Genomic DNA, 17,116 nt, shown 5'->3' with positions numbered 1-17,116 from the left:
TTATTCTTGTAGTAGCACTGACTTTTCCTGGATCCATACAAGAAAAATTCCTCAAGCAGTTGCGTAAGTCTAATCATTATTTGCTGTTTCAAATGTCCTCTTTTATTCTTTGTTTCTTAGTTTCTTAAATGAGCCAAAAAATAATTTTTACTATGAAATAAACAATAGTAAATAGAGATGTGAACAGTTGAACATGTGGAAAGAACATGGGTCATCTGATTTAGAATCTTTCTTATTGCCATTTCCCCATAAATTTTCCTGCTTTCCATTTCTTATCTGCTTTATTATTCTTGGATATATTGTTTATCAACTGGAAATTCACTCTCTTGATCCTCTTCCAGGTTGAATGCACTCTGATGATCCTAAGTAGTGTTTGTATGACAGGGCATAACAGGGAAGGCCTGTTTGTAGACGTTATAAGTGTGAAGTCTTTTAAACCAAATGGTAAATGTTGCAGGTTCATAAACAAGCAAGTTTGTTTCCTCACATTTCCTTCCCCGGATTTTCGACACATAGGTCACATTCCGTTTCATCCTGGTGCTCGTCTTGTCTCCTGGCCAGTTCGCTTGTGGTCATCAGCTTCCGAATATGCTCCCGCCTCAGATAGCCCACCTTAGCAGATAAAGTTAGTGGCGGATTGCATCACCACATGCTGTTTCCTCCACTTTGTGGAACAGGAAGCTGTCCTCTGCTCCATCTAAAAATACCCTCATTGAGACAGGATTTATCGTATTTCTCTTCGTAGATCCATAATTTAAATCATCCATATTTTGTGGCTTGCTTAAAATGTGCCATTCTTATCTGTTCCGGAGGTACCAACGTCTGATTTTTTTTTAAACTTCACTCTTTACTGCTGTATTTATTTCCCTTCTTGCTCCTTTTGGAAAAAGCCTATAGGTTAGTATCTCATTATTACCAGCAAATCAGAAGACTACGTCAGAAGTCCTCATTAGAAAAGAAGTAGTGACAATTCAGTTAGCTATGCTGATAGCATCTGAATTTCCATTTGGGTAAAGGATGCTGCAGGGCCAGGAAGTGTACAGGAGGTGAGAAAGATCCAAATCACAAAATGCTTTTAGATTTTGAAGTTGCAAGGAAAAAGTTTGATTTAGATATCTTTTAACCAGTGGGTTTGCCTTATCATTATCTAAGTATTTGTAGTTTATATCATCTAATTCTCAAAACGCTCTTCTAAGGAGAGCAGTCAGGCATTATTTTCCGCATTTAATCCCCGAAGTGCAGAGGGTCTGTAAGTTGGATTGATTTGCCCGAGATCATTCCGCCAAGAAATGCTAGAGACCAGATCTTTTTACCACCCAGTCTGGTCCTTTTTCTACCATATTATGTTATTTGGATTACTGCTGCCAGCTCCGAGACCCCCATCCTACTAACGGGTAAAATGAGGCCCAGGACAGGTCATCTGAGGTCAAACGGAGCAGTGCCAATTTGGGGATTAGGAGCACGTGACTTGTCCACCAAGTCCTCAGCCTCGGTCCTGGACCGTGTAGCCCGTGTTTAATGCTATGAGTACCATCATGTGAACCATCAGTAGGAGTTCAAGAGGTGAGACGCTTCATTGGATATACTGGGTCTCTGATAAGCAGTCTGCGTCTTTTATTGCCTGCCAGGGAAATTGCTATACTACTCCTCGCCGGACCATTTTTTTTTTAACTTTTCCTTTGTCTGGTTTGTTTAGATCTGTCACTGGCCTTTCTCTTTATTTATTTATTTATTTATTTATTTATTTATTTATTTATTTATTTTTGGCTGCGTTGGGTCTTCGTTGCTGCGCGCGGGCTGTCTCTAGTTGCGGCGAGCAGGGGCTACCCTTCGTTGCGGTGCGCGGGCTTCTCATTGCCGTGGCTTCTCTTGTTGCAGAGCTCGGGCTCTAGGTGCACGGGCTTCAGTAGTTGTGGCACGAGGGCTCAGTAGTTGTGGCTCGCGGGCTCTAGAGCACAGGCCCAGTAGTTGTGGCGCACGGGCTTAGTTGCTCTGCGGCACGTGGGATCTTCCCGGACCAGGACTCGAACCCGTGTCCCCTGCATTGGCAGGCGGATTCTTAACCACTGCGCCACCAGGGAAGTCCCTGGCCTTTTTCTTTTACTGCTTATCTAGTTCTTTTATTGTATAAGTTAAAGAAAAGAAAAAAAAAAAAAAAAAGACCTTTGCCTGGGGGCTTTCAGTGGCATCCATGGGCACAGCTTATGTACACTAGTAATTGGAAATGGTTGAACATTGTGCCAAAGTATATGCAATACTTCAAAAATACTATATGTTTATAAGTAAATATAAGTAAAATCCTAAGATAAGGACTTTGAAGCCAGGATGAGCAGAATTTGTGAGGACGTGGGTTAGTGATAAAAGAATAGTTCTTAGAAGATCAGCGTTTTCCTAGAAGGACGTAATAGATTTTCCAGTGAGGCAGGTGTGTTTATAAAAACATTTTGTATATATTTTATTTATTTATATTGACAGAAACTGCAGAATATAAAAGCCAATGGCTAGCGTAGCTACATAGAAAATAGAGTGATTGTAGAAAGCCTGGATGTTAAGGTTTGATAAACACTGCGCCGGCATTCAGTCCCAAACGTTTGTTTCCCATTCCGTGAACAGATGTTTACTGAGTACCTTCGATGTACCAGGCCCTGTTGTTCCACGTGCCGGAGGTTAGAACATTAAACAAGAGAGAAAAAATTCCCTACAGTCACGGCGTGTAAACAGTGGTCCCTTTTAAATAACCTCATAAACAAATAACAGAAGAATTTCAGTGCTGAGAAGAACATAGAACAATGTGAGAGAGAATAAGTGAGGGGTGAGGGAGTCCTATATCAGTCAGATGGGTCAGTCAAGGAAGACCTCTGGGAGGAGGTGACCTTCACTCTGAGGTGTGATTGGCGAAAAGCAGTCAGTCGACAGGAATCTTGGGGGAAGGCCTCTCTCGGGGAGCAGCCCTGGATCGGGAACAAGCCCTGTGTGTCTGAAGAACTTCAGGAGAGTCTGTGTGGCTGAGGCAGGAGCAGAGGGTGAGACAAGAGGACGGAGTTTGGGTTTTTTCCTGAGTCTCCTGTGAGCCACGTTAAATGGGAGAGTGATCTAATCTGATTTATACTTAAATCGTTTTAACTGCAAATGTGGATGTGGTTTGTAGGTGGGCAAGAATAGGAGCAGAGGTTAATTAAGAGGCTATTACAGAAACCTAAGTGAAATGATGGTAGCATGAACTAGGGTGATAGCAATAAAAATGGAATGCTCAGATTTGAGATATTTGAGGTATATGTTGCAGATACACTGAAAATAGTTGGTGGTGAATTGGACTGGGGAAGAGGCAGTGAGAGAAAGAAAGTAATTAAGGGCAACTCCTGGTTTCTGTCCTGTGCAGCTAACGGGAGGGGGACTGGACCCATAAACCGAGATGGAGAGAAGCAGGTTCAGGGTGCAGGGAAGACAGGTCATCAAGTAGCCTGTTTTTACATGTTAAGTTTGAGTTAAGTACGACGTTTTGAGCATTTACATCAAAATAGCAATGATGAGTACTCATTTGACCTACTATGAGTAAATAAGCTTGGTGGTCTCTTCATACCAATTTAGGAACCTAAGGTAAATTTGGCCTCTTTTTTCATCACCCTTCTTTCCGAGAATGAAGGAGCACTAATTATATTTGCTTCCTGAGTCCAACACAGGTTCCTGATGACACCTCTGCTGGTTCAGCACATTGGCTGCCTACTACACTTGTTCCTGAAGCCCACTGATGGGTGTGGTTTATGCGTTTGAAAGTCATGATTGTATCTGCTGTTCACAGGAGAATTTTACATTACTCGGCATTCTAATCTCTCAGAAATACATGTTGCTTTCCATCTTTGCGTGGACGACAACGTGAAATCGGGAAACATCACTGCTCGGGACCCTGCCATTATGGGTCTCCGAAACATACTCAAGGTTTGCTGCACCCATGACATCACAACAATAAGTATTCCTCTCCTGCTGGTGCATGATATGTCAGAGGTAAGCAGATAGAAAAATACCAACGTTTTCTGAAAATGTTAAAATATTGTATGATAATAATAATCCACTTTACATTTTAAAAGCACTTTTTCTGTTTAACTAATGAGGCTTTGCATCTCCTATCTGCATCTCCTATATGTCATCAATAGAATTGAGTGACATATAACATAAAACAGTGAATAATCCTTAACCATATATGTTCAGAAGAATTCTAGCATTATCCTATAGTAGGTAAAAGAGAAAGTCAGGCTTATTTTCAGCTTTGGATAAGGCATGTGCCCCTAATCCTCCCCCTTCTCGTCTGTTTTTGTCTTAAGTAGCTTTAGATTTACCTCCACATTTGTATTTGACTTCGGCTAACGTTAAAATTAGTTTTCATTCTCTGAGTAGGCACTAATAGGCAATAAAAAGAGAAGCTAGATGACAGGAAGAAGCCAGCCTCATTTTAACATTTTCTCAAGGATGCTCTTAGGATAATACAAGTACTGGCTTCTATGACTAAAATGTGGCGTAACCATTCATTCATTTTATGATGTACTGAACTTTATTTTACATTTTTAATTTAAAAATCTCTTTCCATGACTGTTTGCTTTCTCTCCTGCTTTCGTCCCTTACCTACATAAAAACCGGTTAGAAAGGGATAAGTTGTAGAAATAATACAGAGACTAAAAATTCAACTTTAGATAGTCTGGAGGAGCAAAGCAGCCTCAAAACAAATGGGTGCAGGCAAGTCCTTCTGGGAGAGCCAGTGGCCAACGTTGTGAAGGCCCCATGTCAGCAACATGGTGCCTGCTTGTTTTGAGTGGCACTTTTTTAAAAAGCAAAATGGCTAACTGGCAAATACAGCTTGTGAAAGGAAGGAAGTTTGATAGTCGATTATTAAAAGTTATTTACCAAAATAATAGATGTGTATAAATACTGTATCATAAAGCGCAGGGTAAAAGATTTGATATTGTATTTTTTAGAGTGACTCAGTCCCCACGTAGACTCATCACATTATAGGACACCTCATTTTAAATGCAATACTCTATATAAACACACACAAAAAAATCAATTCCATATAAGACAGGATGATTTTAAATGATTTCCCACTTACAATTCATTTGTATTTTTACCAGACACACCATCGTTTCGATTAAAAGAATTCTGGCTCCATCAGATGCAAGCTGCATCAAACTTTTCAATTTCTCACCTCAGTCATACCTAATACGGCGTTAGGAGAGATTGACCAACATGTTTTGTTCTGCTTTTCCCACCGTAGCTTGTAAAGTTTTAGTCCCATCAGGAATCTTTAGCCATTGTTAGCGTCACTAACTAGTCCATCTATAAAAGAGTCTTTGGGGAGTGACAAAGAAAGTTTGTGATGAATTCCAGCCACACGGAAACATCCAAACATTCCTGCAGCTGGACTCCTGGTTAACCAGTTTATAAAAATGGTTATATGTAGGTGGGAAACAACCTCAAAAACAGTGTTTCCAAAAGTCACTAAGTTGGGATTTACTTCCAGACATCTGATACTATAGCGCGCCCTCTCCCACAGTGTCACAAAGGTTACATGTTTTAAATTGGGACAGCCAGCTGCAGAACATTAAGTCTGTTTCCAGAGTGTCCATTTTAATTCACGAAAGTATATTGAGCCACGATCCTCCCGTTGGTCGTATTTAAACATCCATTCAGGTCAAGAAGTTTATCCAACAAACTCAGACAACACTGCACAGGATATAGAGGCAGTATTTGTCTTAGCTTTCGTGCAAGGATCCCAAAGCATTTCGGCTCTTGTTTTCTTCCTGTAACAAACAGACTTGCCAGACTCTCAGTTGCCATATTGCAGTGTGTTCAAGGTGATGATGACAGTGTCGGAAGCAGCCCATGACCCAGCGTCGACAAAAACAGCTGTAGAAATGAATTGCGGTTTAAAAAAACAGGAAAGGAAAAAATAATCTATCGGCAAGGAGGAAGACATCCTGCTCTTACCAGTTTTATCTCTGTAGATCTTTGGGATCTGAAGACACTGTCATCCTGGAGTTCAGTCTAACCTGATAGACAGGGAATGAACCTGCAGGTCACGAATCCTGAGTTCCTGACCTTTCCTTTTGTTTGTGCTGTTAACTTGTTGAACCATTTGGGACTGGAGGGTTTTAGTTGTTACAATTGTTGTGGTTGCTGAGATGTTGTTCTTAACCTTTTATCAGCATATAATACACATAAAGAAAAGCACACGCAAATATACAGCTCACATTTTCGCCAACTGAACACCAACATCACCAACGCCCAGATGATGAAACGGAACGCCACCAGCCAGCACCCCAGCGTCGCCCCGTGCTCCCTTCCCATCGCTTAACCCACATTCCCTCCCTCCACAAGGGTAGCCACTGTTTTCACTTTGAAAAGCATAGGTTAGTTAGGTGTGTTTTTGTAATTTTTGTGGGTGGAATCCTAGTGTACACACTCCTGTATCTGGCTTCTTTCACTCAGTGTCGTGTGTGTGAAATGTATCCATAGTACTGTTTGTGGTTGTAGATTGCTCATTTCTCATTGTTACGTAGCGTTCCGTTGCATGACTGGACCACGGTTGTTTAGTCGTTCTACTGTTGTGGACATTCGGGTGGTTTCCAGGTTTTGATTATTGCGACGAATGTTGCTGTGAACATTCTAGAACATATGTTTTGGCGTTTCTGTTGGATACATACTTAGGGATGGAATTGGTAGACGGTAGGCCAGGCACCTGTTTAGCTTTGGTAGATCCAGTCAAATGGTTTCCCAAAGCGATTGTTGAATGTAAAAAATGAGAAAGCCAGACTGCTGTTTCTCACCTTCTGATGATGCTTTTATGAAACCGATTAATATGAGTGTTTCAGGAACCGCCGAGGCGCAAGCTTGAGGTAAAGGATAGTCTTGCAATTTCCCTCGGGGGTGCCTAAACCCAGGAAGTAATTCTTATATCTACCCTCTAAGACACACAGTGAAGACCTAAAAGTATATACCAGTTAATCACCTCTGCAGTTCAGCCTTACTGTAATTGGAAGATTCAGGTTGGGTAGGGTAGTCAAAGTGCGGCCACTGATTTTAGATACGAGATATTGTCTGCAATCATAATTAGAACTGGCATCCTCATTTCAATTGCACAGGTTTAGAATTCACTCTGTGTGTGCCGTGCCCACTTATCATCTAAAGTATAGCCGCCGGGCCCAGTTTCCTGCCTCATTGCCAAAGTCTGAAGTGTTTCACATGATCCGTTCAGCTTCTTCAATGGATTTCTTTCACATGTGCTCTCACAGATGTGACGCTAAGATTTAGTCACTTGGCTGTTAGTTAGAACTCAAGATCAAAAGCGCTCTGTGCTTACCTGACCCACTGTGTTGTAGACGCCGCCTACTGTATAATATATACTAAGGGTCACTTCCAGAAGAGAGCTCCTTACGGGACTACAGGCTACATCCCACGATGACACCCAGTAAATCATGTCTTCTTGTGACCTTGTTGACTTCTAAAGCTTGCGGTTTAGAGTCCTCAAAGGCATTCTTTTTAGGTGCTGGTTTCGATCGGAGAACAAGTGACAGGGGTGCTTGGGATGGAGCCTCTGTGTGGGCACATGGGGATTTTAAGAACCACCTGGGTGTGTATCTGTGCAGGTGCCTTCAGCTTTCTAGTTTCCTTTCTGACCCACCTGCTGCTAAGCAGCGCTAAGCGAAAGTAAACAGAATGTGAGTGTTCATATCATCTGAAAATTAAATTGTCTGTCACTTCGAAGGTATCCTTGGATCCTGCCCGGAGCTGGTATTTTGGTGTGTTCTCTGTATAGCACTGATGAAACTTTGTGTTAATTCACATCATTCTGAAGAGTTCGTATTAATTTGGCTCACAGATGTTGGCTCTAGACCACGCTATTAACCACACGTACCAAAAGCAAGAAAGCAAGCTATTGAGGGATACAAGGGGATGATCTTTGGAGACGTGGGGCAGTGAAGGGACTTGATTTTTTCCATCTACTTTTGGTCAAACCCCTAGAACTATCCCTGTTCCAACTTGTGCTTCAGCCTTTCGTCATTTCCGTCATGATCCTGACTTTAATACAGTGGGAGCATATGTATTCTGTACGTTGGTGCTGAAGGCTGGCCCTTCGGAAGCTCTGTGCTCACACTGCACGATGGTTGTCCTCGTGTAAGTAGTGCTTAGCCTTGGCCTTAGCCTGAGATGTTTCAAAGGCTAGTCGTAGATGACATTAAATTACAGATAAGACAAGCTACTGTCAGATAATGCCTTTTATACGTAAAAACAAGTGCTTTATTATAATAGCATGAATAGTATTAATTCCTTGATTCTGATTATTTCCGTGGTATTTCGAAAAAACTGTTATGTTTTAGAGTAGCATTTTAAGGTGATGCAAATACTCAATTATACTTTAGCATTTATTCCCACATATGATCCTTCAATAAAATGTTTAATGCAAGTGAAGGGTAAGTAAATAAAACACCACTAATGAAAACCAGCAGAAACAATGAAACCTAAGAACAGATACACAAAGACTTTTGAGGCACTGGAATTGTGAGACATGGACCATAAAATAGTTGATTACTGTGTTTAAAGAACTTGAAGATGAGCTTAAAATGTCTTCAAGTAAAAAGATGCTGTGAAAAACAACCTAGCAACAACAAAACTGAGTTTTTAGTTACTGAAAGAAATTTAAAAGACCTAAATAAATAGATATACTGTGTTCGTTGGTTGGAAGACTCAGTACTGTTATCTGTTCTCTTCAAACTGATCTATAGATTTAAATCCCAATCAAAATCCTTATAAGGTGATTTTGGAGATAAAGCTAATTCTAAAATTTATATGAAATACAAAGGACCTAAAACAGTCAAAACAATTTTGAAAAAGAACAAAGTTGGGGAACTTACAGCAATTGATTTCAAGACTTACAAGCTTAGCAAGCTACAATAACCAGTACAGTGTGACATTGGCAAAAGAATAGACTGTGGATCAAAGGAACAGAATAAAGAATCCAGAAATAAATCCATGCATATATGGTCATTTGATTTACAGCAGAGATGCCAAGGCAGTTCAGTGGGAGAAAGTGTAGTGTTTCCAACCAGTGGTGTTGGAAAAATTGGGTATTTATACAGGAAAAAAAAAAAAAAACCAACTTGAGCTTTACCTCACAATCATACCTAAAAATTAACTTAAGGGCTTCCCTGGTGGCGCAGTGGTTGAGAGTCCGCCCGCCGATGCAGGGGACGCGGGTTCGTGCCCCGGTCCGGGAAGATCCCACGTGCCTCGGAGCGGCTGGGCCCGTGAGCCATGGCCGCTGAGCCTGCGCGCCCGGAGCCTGTGCTCCGCAACGGGAGAGGCCACAACAGGGAGAGGCCCGCGTACCACACAAAAATAAATAATTAACTTAAAATGGATCATAGACCTAAGCCAAAAAAGCTAATAGTATAAAACCTCTAGAGGAAAACACAAAAGAAAATCCTGGTATCAGATTAAGCAGAGATTTGTTAAGACACCAAAAAAACATAAACCATGAAAGAAAAGCTTAATAAATTGTACTTCATTAAAATTTAAAACCTTTTCTCATCAAAAGATACTGTTAAGAAAATGAAAAAATGCAGGTCTCAGACTGTCACATGACCTTGAGTGGTTCACTCTACCTTTCTCAGTGTCCTTTTTAGTTTATAAAAGTTGTTTTTTGTGAGATACAAATTATGTATATTGTAAAGCTCCATGTAAATGTAAGACATTATTATTGTAGTTTTCAGAGCTATCAGCGTTTCCTCTTAGCCGCAGGTAGGTATTTCTTAGTCACCTTGCTCCCTCTGTACATTTTTTTTAATTAGGCAGAAATAAGCGAAAAGACAAAAACTTGTCACTCCATGCCTGTGTGTACTCCCGTAAGGCACCGTGGCTCTCTTGTAACAGCCTTGGCAGTTACAAGGAAATATTCTTCCTGAACTTTGAAGCTAGGACGTATTATAAACTTAATTTAAACATCAGGCAATTCTACTAGTCATTTTTATAAGCTTCCAGAGTCTTGGAAAAGAAGATTCTTTACTTTTTAGCCCTTTTGGCAACTAGACCCCTTTTATTTATCAATCTTAAAAGTATCTTGGACACAAAAAAGTAGTTTCCTGGGAATTCCCTGCAGTTCAGTGGTTAGGACTCTGCACTTTCACTGCTGAGGGCCTGGGTTCAATCCCTGGTCGGGGAAGTAAGATCCCACATGCCGTGAGGCACAGCCAAAAAGAAAAAGAAAAAAAAGTAGTTTCCTCTCAAAGCCTAATTCTAGCTACAGAGAAAGTCACTTTCTTTTTAAATTTCACTGGATAATAAATGATTCACTCACTCAACCTGTATGTTTGAGCATCTGTATGCTCAGTATTGCAGGAGGCATCATCATAAAGGTAATAAAGGTAAATAAAAAGTGGTTCCTGCCCTTAGAGAGCACACACCTTAATAAAGAAGGCATAGGGCTTCCCTGGTGGTGCAGTGGTTGAGAGTCCGCCTGCCGATGCAGGGGACGCGGGTTCGTGCCCCGGTCCGGGAAGATCCCACATGCCGCGGAGCGGCTGGGCCCGTGAGCCATGGCCGCTGAGCCTGCGCGTCCGGAGCCTGTGCTCCGCGACGGGCGAGGCCACAACAGGGAGAGGCCCGCGTACCGCAAAAAAAAACAAAAAAAAAGACATAGATCCCATCTCCTTACCTATTCCTCTACCACCGCCCCCCACCCCACCCCCAAAAAAAGACAGTAAATGTGATCATGGAGATAAAACAAAAACAAAGTACTTTGGGAGTTCAGAGACACCATTTGTAGCTGGGGAACTAAGAAGTACTTCATGAAGGAGAGGACGGTTAGGGAGGGAAGAGCAGGTTTTAACAGATGGGAAGAATGGGGAGGGCATTCTAGGCAGAAGAAATGGCTTGAGGAAAATGGGAGGAGTGGGTGACAGGATTGCAGATCATGTTCAGGCAAAGGCGGACAGGCAGCCTGGAGTGAAACCTCACTTTTTAAATTTAAAAGTCATAGAAGCTGAGATAGTTTGGGTCCTAAGGTGATTAGCCTTAAATACTAAAGAAAGTCTTAGATGTTATTCATGCAGCAGTAGGAAGCAATTGCAACTTACTAAACAGGAGTGTAATGTGATCAGAAAGGCATTTCAGATAAATCAGCCATATCCATTCGAAGGGGAAATTCTGGGGTCCAGGAAACGACATGGGAAGCGATAGCAATAACTAGACCTGAGATCGCAGAGACCGTCAGAGATGGGTGAAGGCCTGGGATAGCTCAGTGACACTCAGCCCAGGAGAGGGGCCGGCACGTTTCATGAAAAGTGTGAATAATGCCGGAGAGGCCAATTAGAACAAGACTGAGAGAAGGTTAGGTAATTATAACCCAAAATATAAAGTAAATATCCATGAGTCCATACTGATATAAACAAATGCTCGAAAAAATAAATGAATAGGGGAGAAGAAACAAACCCCCCATGCAGAAGAATTCCAAGTAACTTATGTAGATACTCCCTCCTCGAGGGGAGCACAAAATCTCCACCTCCTAAGCGTGGACTGCTTACAGTTAGTGATTTCTTCCCATAGAGGTCAGAGTGGAAGGTCAGGGCTGGGGACCTTAAAAACACCACCCCGGCCAGGTGTTCCAGGCTCACATCACTAGTCATAAACCATATTGATTATCTACCCTTGATATGGTGTGATGAAAATGATACTTCACCTCTGTAGTCTTCCTGCCCAAATCCATAGCTCCTGTCTAATCAAGATGCAAACATCAAATTCTAATAGGGGGCATCCTACAAAACACCTGACCAGCCCTCCTCAAAACTCAGGCTCATCAAAAACAAGGGAAGTCTGAGAAACTCAGGGCAAGAGAAGCCTGGGGTGACATAATGACTCAATAGAGTGAAGTGTCCTGGATGTGGTCCTCGAACAGAAAACGTCATTAGGTAAAAGCCGGGGAAATCTGCATGCACTATGGATTTGAGTTAATGATAAGGTATCAATAGTTCAGGTTTTTTTCTGGTTTTTAAGTAATTTGTTTATAGTACTGCATTTACAAAGAGAATAGTGCACCCAGTAGAAAGAATTAAAATGTATTTGGGGTTTTATTTTTAACTGACTGCAAATAGAAATCCTTTAGTGACATCATGGCAATTTGACAGTTATGATTAAGTTCAATAAAGGTACATGGGGTACTTGGAAGATCAGATTCTAGCTGCTTCTTTCTAACAGCCTCTGATTCATCTGGCTCTTAAATGATACGGAATAAAGCCCTTATTTGGTGAGGAAACATTTCCAAAATGAACTTTTAGGTTCTCTCTTAATAATTTTCTTCTGTCAGTTGTTAAAAATAGGACTTTCTGTGTCTGTGTGTGTTGGTTATTTCACCTCAGTGTCTTCACCCGAATTCCTATAACTTCACAGTTGTGATTTTACAATGTAGAAAAAAATTCAGTTGTTGTAGTCTGCTATTGCTTTAGATGTACATATCGCTGAAAACCCAAAGTAGATTAGAATTGCTAAAGGATTTCCCTGCCATTGTTTGATGTAGTCTGGTTTCTTTATTCCTTTTTTTAAAATTTTATTGAAGAATAGTTGATTTACAGTGTTGTGTTTAATTTCTGTTATATAGCAAAGTGACTATTACACATGTATTTACATTTTTTTCATATTCTTTCCCATTATGGCTTATCACAGGATATTGAATATGGTTCCCTGTGCTAAGCAGTAGGACCTTGTTGTTTATCCATCCTATATATAATAGTTGGCATCCGCTAATCCCAAACTCCCAATCCTTCCTTCCCCCGGCCCCCTCCCCCTTGGCAACCACAAGCCTGTTCTCTATGTCTGTTAGTCTGTTTTTGTTTTGTAGGTAAGTTCATTTGTGTCATATGTTCTCTTTATTCTTGATAGGTACGTGGGCAGCCTCACTTCTAGTGCTCTACTAATACAAGATGTTAACAGGGGAAACAGTGTGGGAGTGTATGGCAATTCTCTGTACCATTTTCATTTTTCTGTCAACCTAAAACTGTTTCAAAAAATAAAGCCTATTTTTTAAAAGCCATCAGGGTGATACTGTTTTGGATGTGTTAAATTAGTAAATATGTTAAATAATGTTTTAAATAATATTTAAGTGTCCATATGCTGGTGAACAATATGATGAAATTGGGTGATGCATACATTGCTAATGGCTAATGTAAATTGGTATTACCTTTCAGGGAAAAACTTGAATTTTATTTCACTAATCTATAGGAGTAAGTATCCCAAGAAATTATTCAAAAAACAAGACATCTGTAGATGTAGATACACACATGTGTCATATACATAAATATGTCCACTGCAGTGTTATTAACAAAAAGGGGAAATTGAGTTATAAGAGGCCATTTAAATAAATTATGATGCATTAACTCAATAAAACAGCAGTTTTTAAATTGTGTTCTGAAGATACCCCCAGGATGCTAGCCCCTTCTGGGGGTCAGCAAGACTAAAACTATTTTCATGATAATACTAAGACACTCTGTGCCTTTTGCATTCTCATTCTGCATGAGCGTCATGGAGTTCTTCCCGAGGCTGTATGACCACACAGCAGATTGATGCAGAGGCAGATGTGAGAGTCCAGATGTCTTCCGTGAGGCCAGGCATTCATGAGATTTGTAGATATGTAAGGCATTGCCCATCTTCTCACTCAAATTTTTTGGTTTTGGAAAATATAGTAACTTTACATTTTAAATACGTTGCATTAACATATGGTGGGTTTATCGTTTTTAAATGAAATTAATATTTTTATATTTTTCTGTTTTAATTTCTAATGCAATAAATATCAGGAGACATAATCCACATAGACAAAAGCTCAGTGCAGTCCTCAGTGATTTTTTTTTTTTGCGGTACGCGGGCCTCTCACTGCTGTGGCCTCTCCCGTTGCGGAGCACAGGCTCCGGACGCGCAGGCCCGGCGGCCATGGCTCACGGGCCCAGCCGCTCCGCGGCATGTGGGATCCTCCCGGACCGGGGCGCGAACCCGCGTCCCCTGCATCGGCAGGCGGACTCTCAACCACTGCGCCACCAGGGAAGCCCCTCAGTGATATTTAAGAGTGTAAAAAAGATCGTAAGACCCAAAGAGATGAAAGATCACCATAATGAATTAATAAACATATTTTATTGTTAGTTACAAAGACTTGCAGCATGGGAAAGTAATTCGATAATAGTGAAAAGAAATAGAATTTAAAGTGGCACAATCGCTGATCATGACCACAGAAAAGTATAAATGTGTGGGTTGGTTGGTTCGCGGCACGCATGTGCTCACTTGGTCAAGGGTTAGGAAGGAGCGTCCAAAGAAGAGCTCATTTGGTTTGTTAGGTGGCTGGGATAGGGCGCTTGCTCGTTTCTGGTACTTTGTAGTAACATGTTATACACAGAAGACATTTTTTTAAATTTAAATTTATTTATTTATTTTTGGCTGCATTGGGTCTTCATTGCTGCGTGTGGGCTTTCTCTAGTTGCGGCGAGCGGGGGCTGCTCTTCGTTGCAGTGCGAGGGCTTCTCACTGCAGTGGCTTCTCTTGTAGTGGAGCACGGGCTCTAGGCGCACGGGCTTCAGTAGTTGCGACTCACGGGCTCAGTAGTTGTGGCTCGTGAGCTCAAGAGCACAGGCTCAGTAGTTGCGGCGCACGGGCTTAGTTGCTCTGTGGCATGTTGGATCTTCCCAGACCAGGGATCGAATCCGTGTCCCCTGCATTGGCAGGCAGATTCTTAACCAGTGCGCCACCAGGGAAGCCCCAAGGAAAACATTTTAATGCATTGCTTATTCAAATATTGTACAATTTAATAGAATTTTTCATGCTAACATTGAGAGAAGTAGGTGGAGTTCCTATGTTACATATATTTGTCTTTAGAGTTAATTATGTAGAAAGTTTTAAGGGAATGTTCATTTTTAAAATTATATTGACTAGGCTAATTCAGTTAGTTTGCATTCCACAGGTATAGTCTAACAGCTGGAACAGGTTACATGCCTAAAAACCAGAGGAAATCTAGCTGAAATTAGCTAATGGTTGCCTGTAAGTGGATGGTCAACATTATAGATAAATTAAGATCTGACCATATATATATATTTTTTCTTTTTTACAAAGTTCAGTTAAAAACATGATTTGTTTTGTTTCTGTTTTTAGGAAATGACTATACCGTGGTGCTTAAGGAGAGCAGAACTTGTGTTTAAGTGTGTCAAAGGTAAACACAACCTTATATTTAACAACAACGACCTATATTTCTTCCTTGAAAATATTGAAAGTAGAGCAAGCCAGGAGAAAGAATTGTAGCAGTTACCCCTGTCCTCTGGTGCCTCAGTTAAATGGCTTAACAAGGAAATATTTCATAGCAACTTTTTTATCTACCTTTTTCCAATCACAAAATAAAATCTCCAGCCCTCCTTTTTTTTGGGGGCCGTGTCACACGGCCTGCAGGATCTCAGTTCCCTGACCAGGGATTGAACCTGGGTCACAGGAGTGAAAGTCTGTAATCCTAACCACTAGGCCGCCAGGGAACTCCCTCCAGACCTCTTGAAATGTGAGGATATTTGGACATTGATGGAGCTTACGCTCTGTTACCTTTTATTTTCTTAAAAAGAAAAGAAAATAGAACCACATGTTTAATTAATCTTTAATAACCTGTTTTGGCTTCATTGTGTGGAGGCAAAATAGGACCTAAGAAATGATCATTACAAGTGTTTTGACAGAACTATGTGAAACCTCTCTGGCCTGGAGAAATAAGGATTGCAGAAGTTTATCTGGCCTTCAGGCTTAACCTTTCCTACAGGCAAGTAGCTACGTAAAAAGTCAAGACGTGCAGCCCCACGATGAAAATTCAGTTTGTTTTCAGTTAAGGACTGGTAGGTTTGAAGACCAGAACTCATAATTCAGCAAAGTCTGTTGTTCTATTTTAGGTTTCATGATGGAAATGGCTTCATGGGACGGAGGAATTTCTAGGACAGTGCAATTTCTGGTACCACAGGTGTGTTATCTGGATAGCTCTCACCGCAGTTCAGTCTCTGTTGTGATATTCCTCGCAGACATAGCTAGGCGCACTGCTGTAAACTCAAAATAGCATAAGAAAATGCTAGCAGCTTTCTGTGTTTTAAGGGGAGAAGCGTTTGGATGCCATCAAGGCACTTAGTTTACTGTCAAAGATGTTAGTATCTGCCCCTCAAGGGATCTTTGATTAAACCCCAAAGCTGAACTTAACTCATCTCTCCTCCCCCGCCCCACATTTATGTTAATAGATTCATAAAGAAGGACATGAGCAGAGAATGATTCCGTGTTCTATGTAGAATTTAGCAAAACTTATCACTGAATGCACTACTATTATCTAGGGGCTTTTCTGGTAATCAGACTTATTATTTGACAGAAATAGCATAGGTTCTCAGAGGCTGGATCCAGAGAAACACCCCTGCCCACAGCTGTGCAGTTAAATCAGCTCTGAAAGATAGTGTTCACATATTACACTCCATGTCTAGAACTACTGCCATTACTTCCATGTTTTAAAATACTTAAACATTTTTTTTAATCAGTGATGATTTAACAAGTGCAAACTTTTTTTTTCTTACCTCTTAACAGAGCATTTCTGAAGAAATGTTTTACCAACTTAGTAACATGCTTCCCCAGATCTTCCGAGTATCATCAACACTCACCCTGACATCCAAGCACTAAACCCCCTAGATTGATATCTGGCAGAAGAGGATGCGTAAACTATCCAGGAACTTGAGATGTGCTGGGATTCTGTCAAGCAAAAGATGCCCAGAAAGAGGACTTGCCACCCACGCCACGAATCAAATCATGATAAACATCTGTTAAACGTTCCAAAATACACGTGCCGTACAGACCAGTGCTCAGCCACTACTTACACAGTTATTCTTTTTTTGTTCACACACACACACTGTATTTTATTTTTACAAGAGATAAATAATCTGACACCAAGCATTGTAAATGGATGACCACAACAAAAGCAACAATGATTGCAATTACCTAACACGAAACACACTCATACTATGTCATAATATTGACATTCAGTCCCGTAATCCTCCACTGTAACAGCTCCTTTACTTTGCAGTGAAAATTGATTTGT

At 40.9% G+C, this 17,116-nt stretch overlaps 1 protein-coding gene across 5 annotated transcripts in view; it reads left to right on the top strand.

Moving 5' to 3' along the window:
• The window catches only part of FERRY3 (FERRY endosomal RAB5 effector complex subunit 3), a 37,610-nt gene extending 20,539 nt beyond the window's left edge, over positions 1 to 17,071 (top strand). For 2 of the 5 annotated variants that reach the window (XM_007124461.4, XM_028490925.2), the window contains 4 exons: positions 3,800 to 4,002; positions 15,169 to 15,226; positions 15,939 to 16,006; positions 16,609 to 17,071. In XM_007124461.4, coding sequence (XP_007124523.1) covers positions 3,800 to 4,002; positions 15,169 to 15,226; positions 15,939 to 16,006; positions 16,609 to 16,701 — 422 coding nt within the window. In that variant the 3' untranslated portion in view covers positions 16,702 to 17,071. The other 3 variants (XM_028490923.2, XM_028490922.2, XM_028490924.2) reach the window with 3 other exon arrangements.
• Positions 17,072 to 17,116: the final 45 nt, after the last annotated feature.

Source organism: Physeter macrocephalus, chromosome 6 (assembly GCF_002837175.3).
Source record: "Physeter macrocephalus isolate SW-GA chromosome 6, ASM283717v5, whole genome shotgun sequence".
Classification (NCBI taxonomy): domain Eukaryota; kingdom Metazoa; phylum Chordata; class Mammalia; order Artiodactyla; family Physeteridae; genus Physeter; species Physeter macrocephalus.
This window is presented reverse-complemented; position numbering and strand designations above follow the sequence as displayed.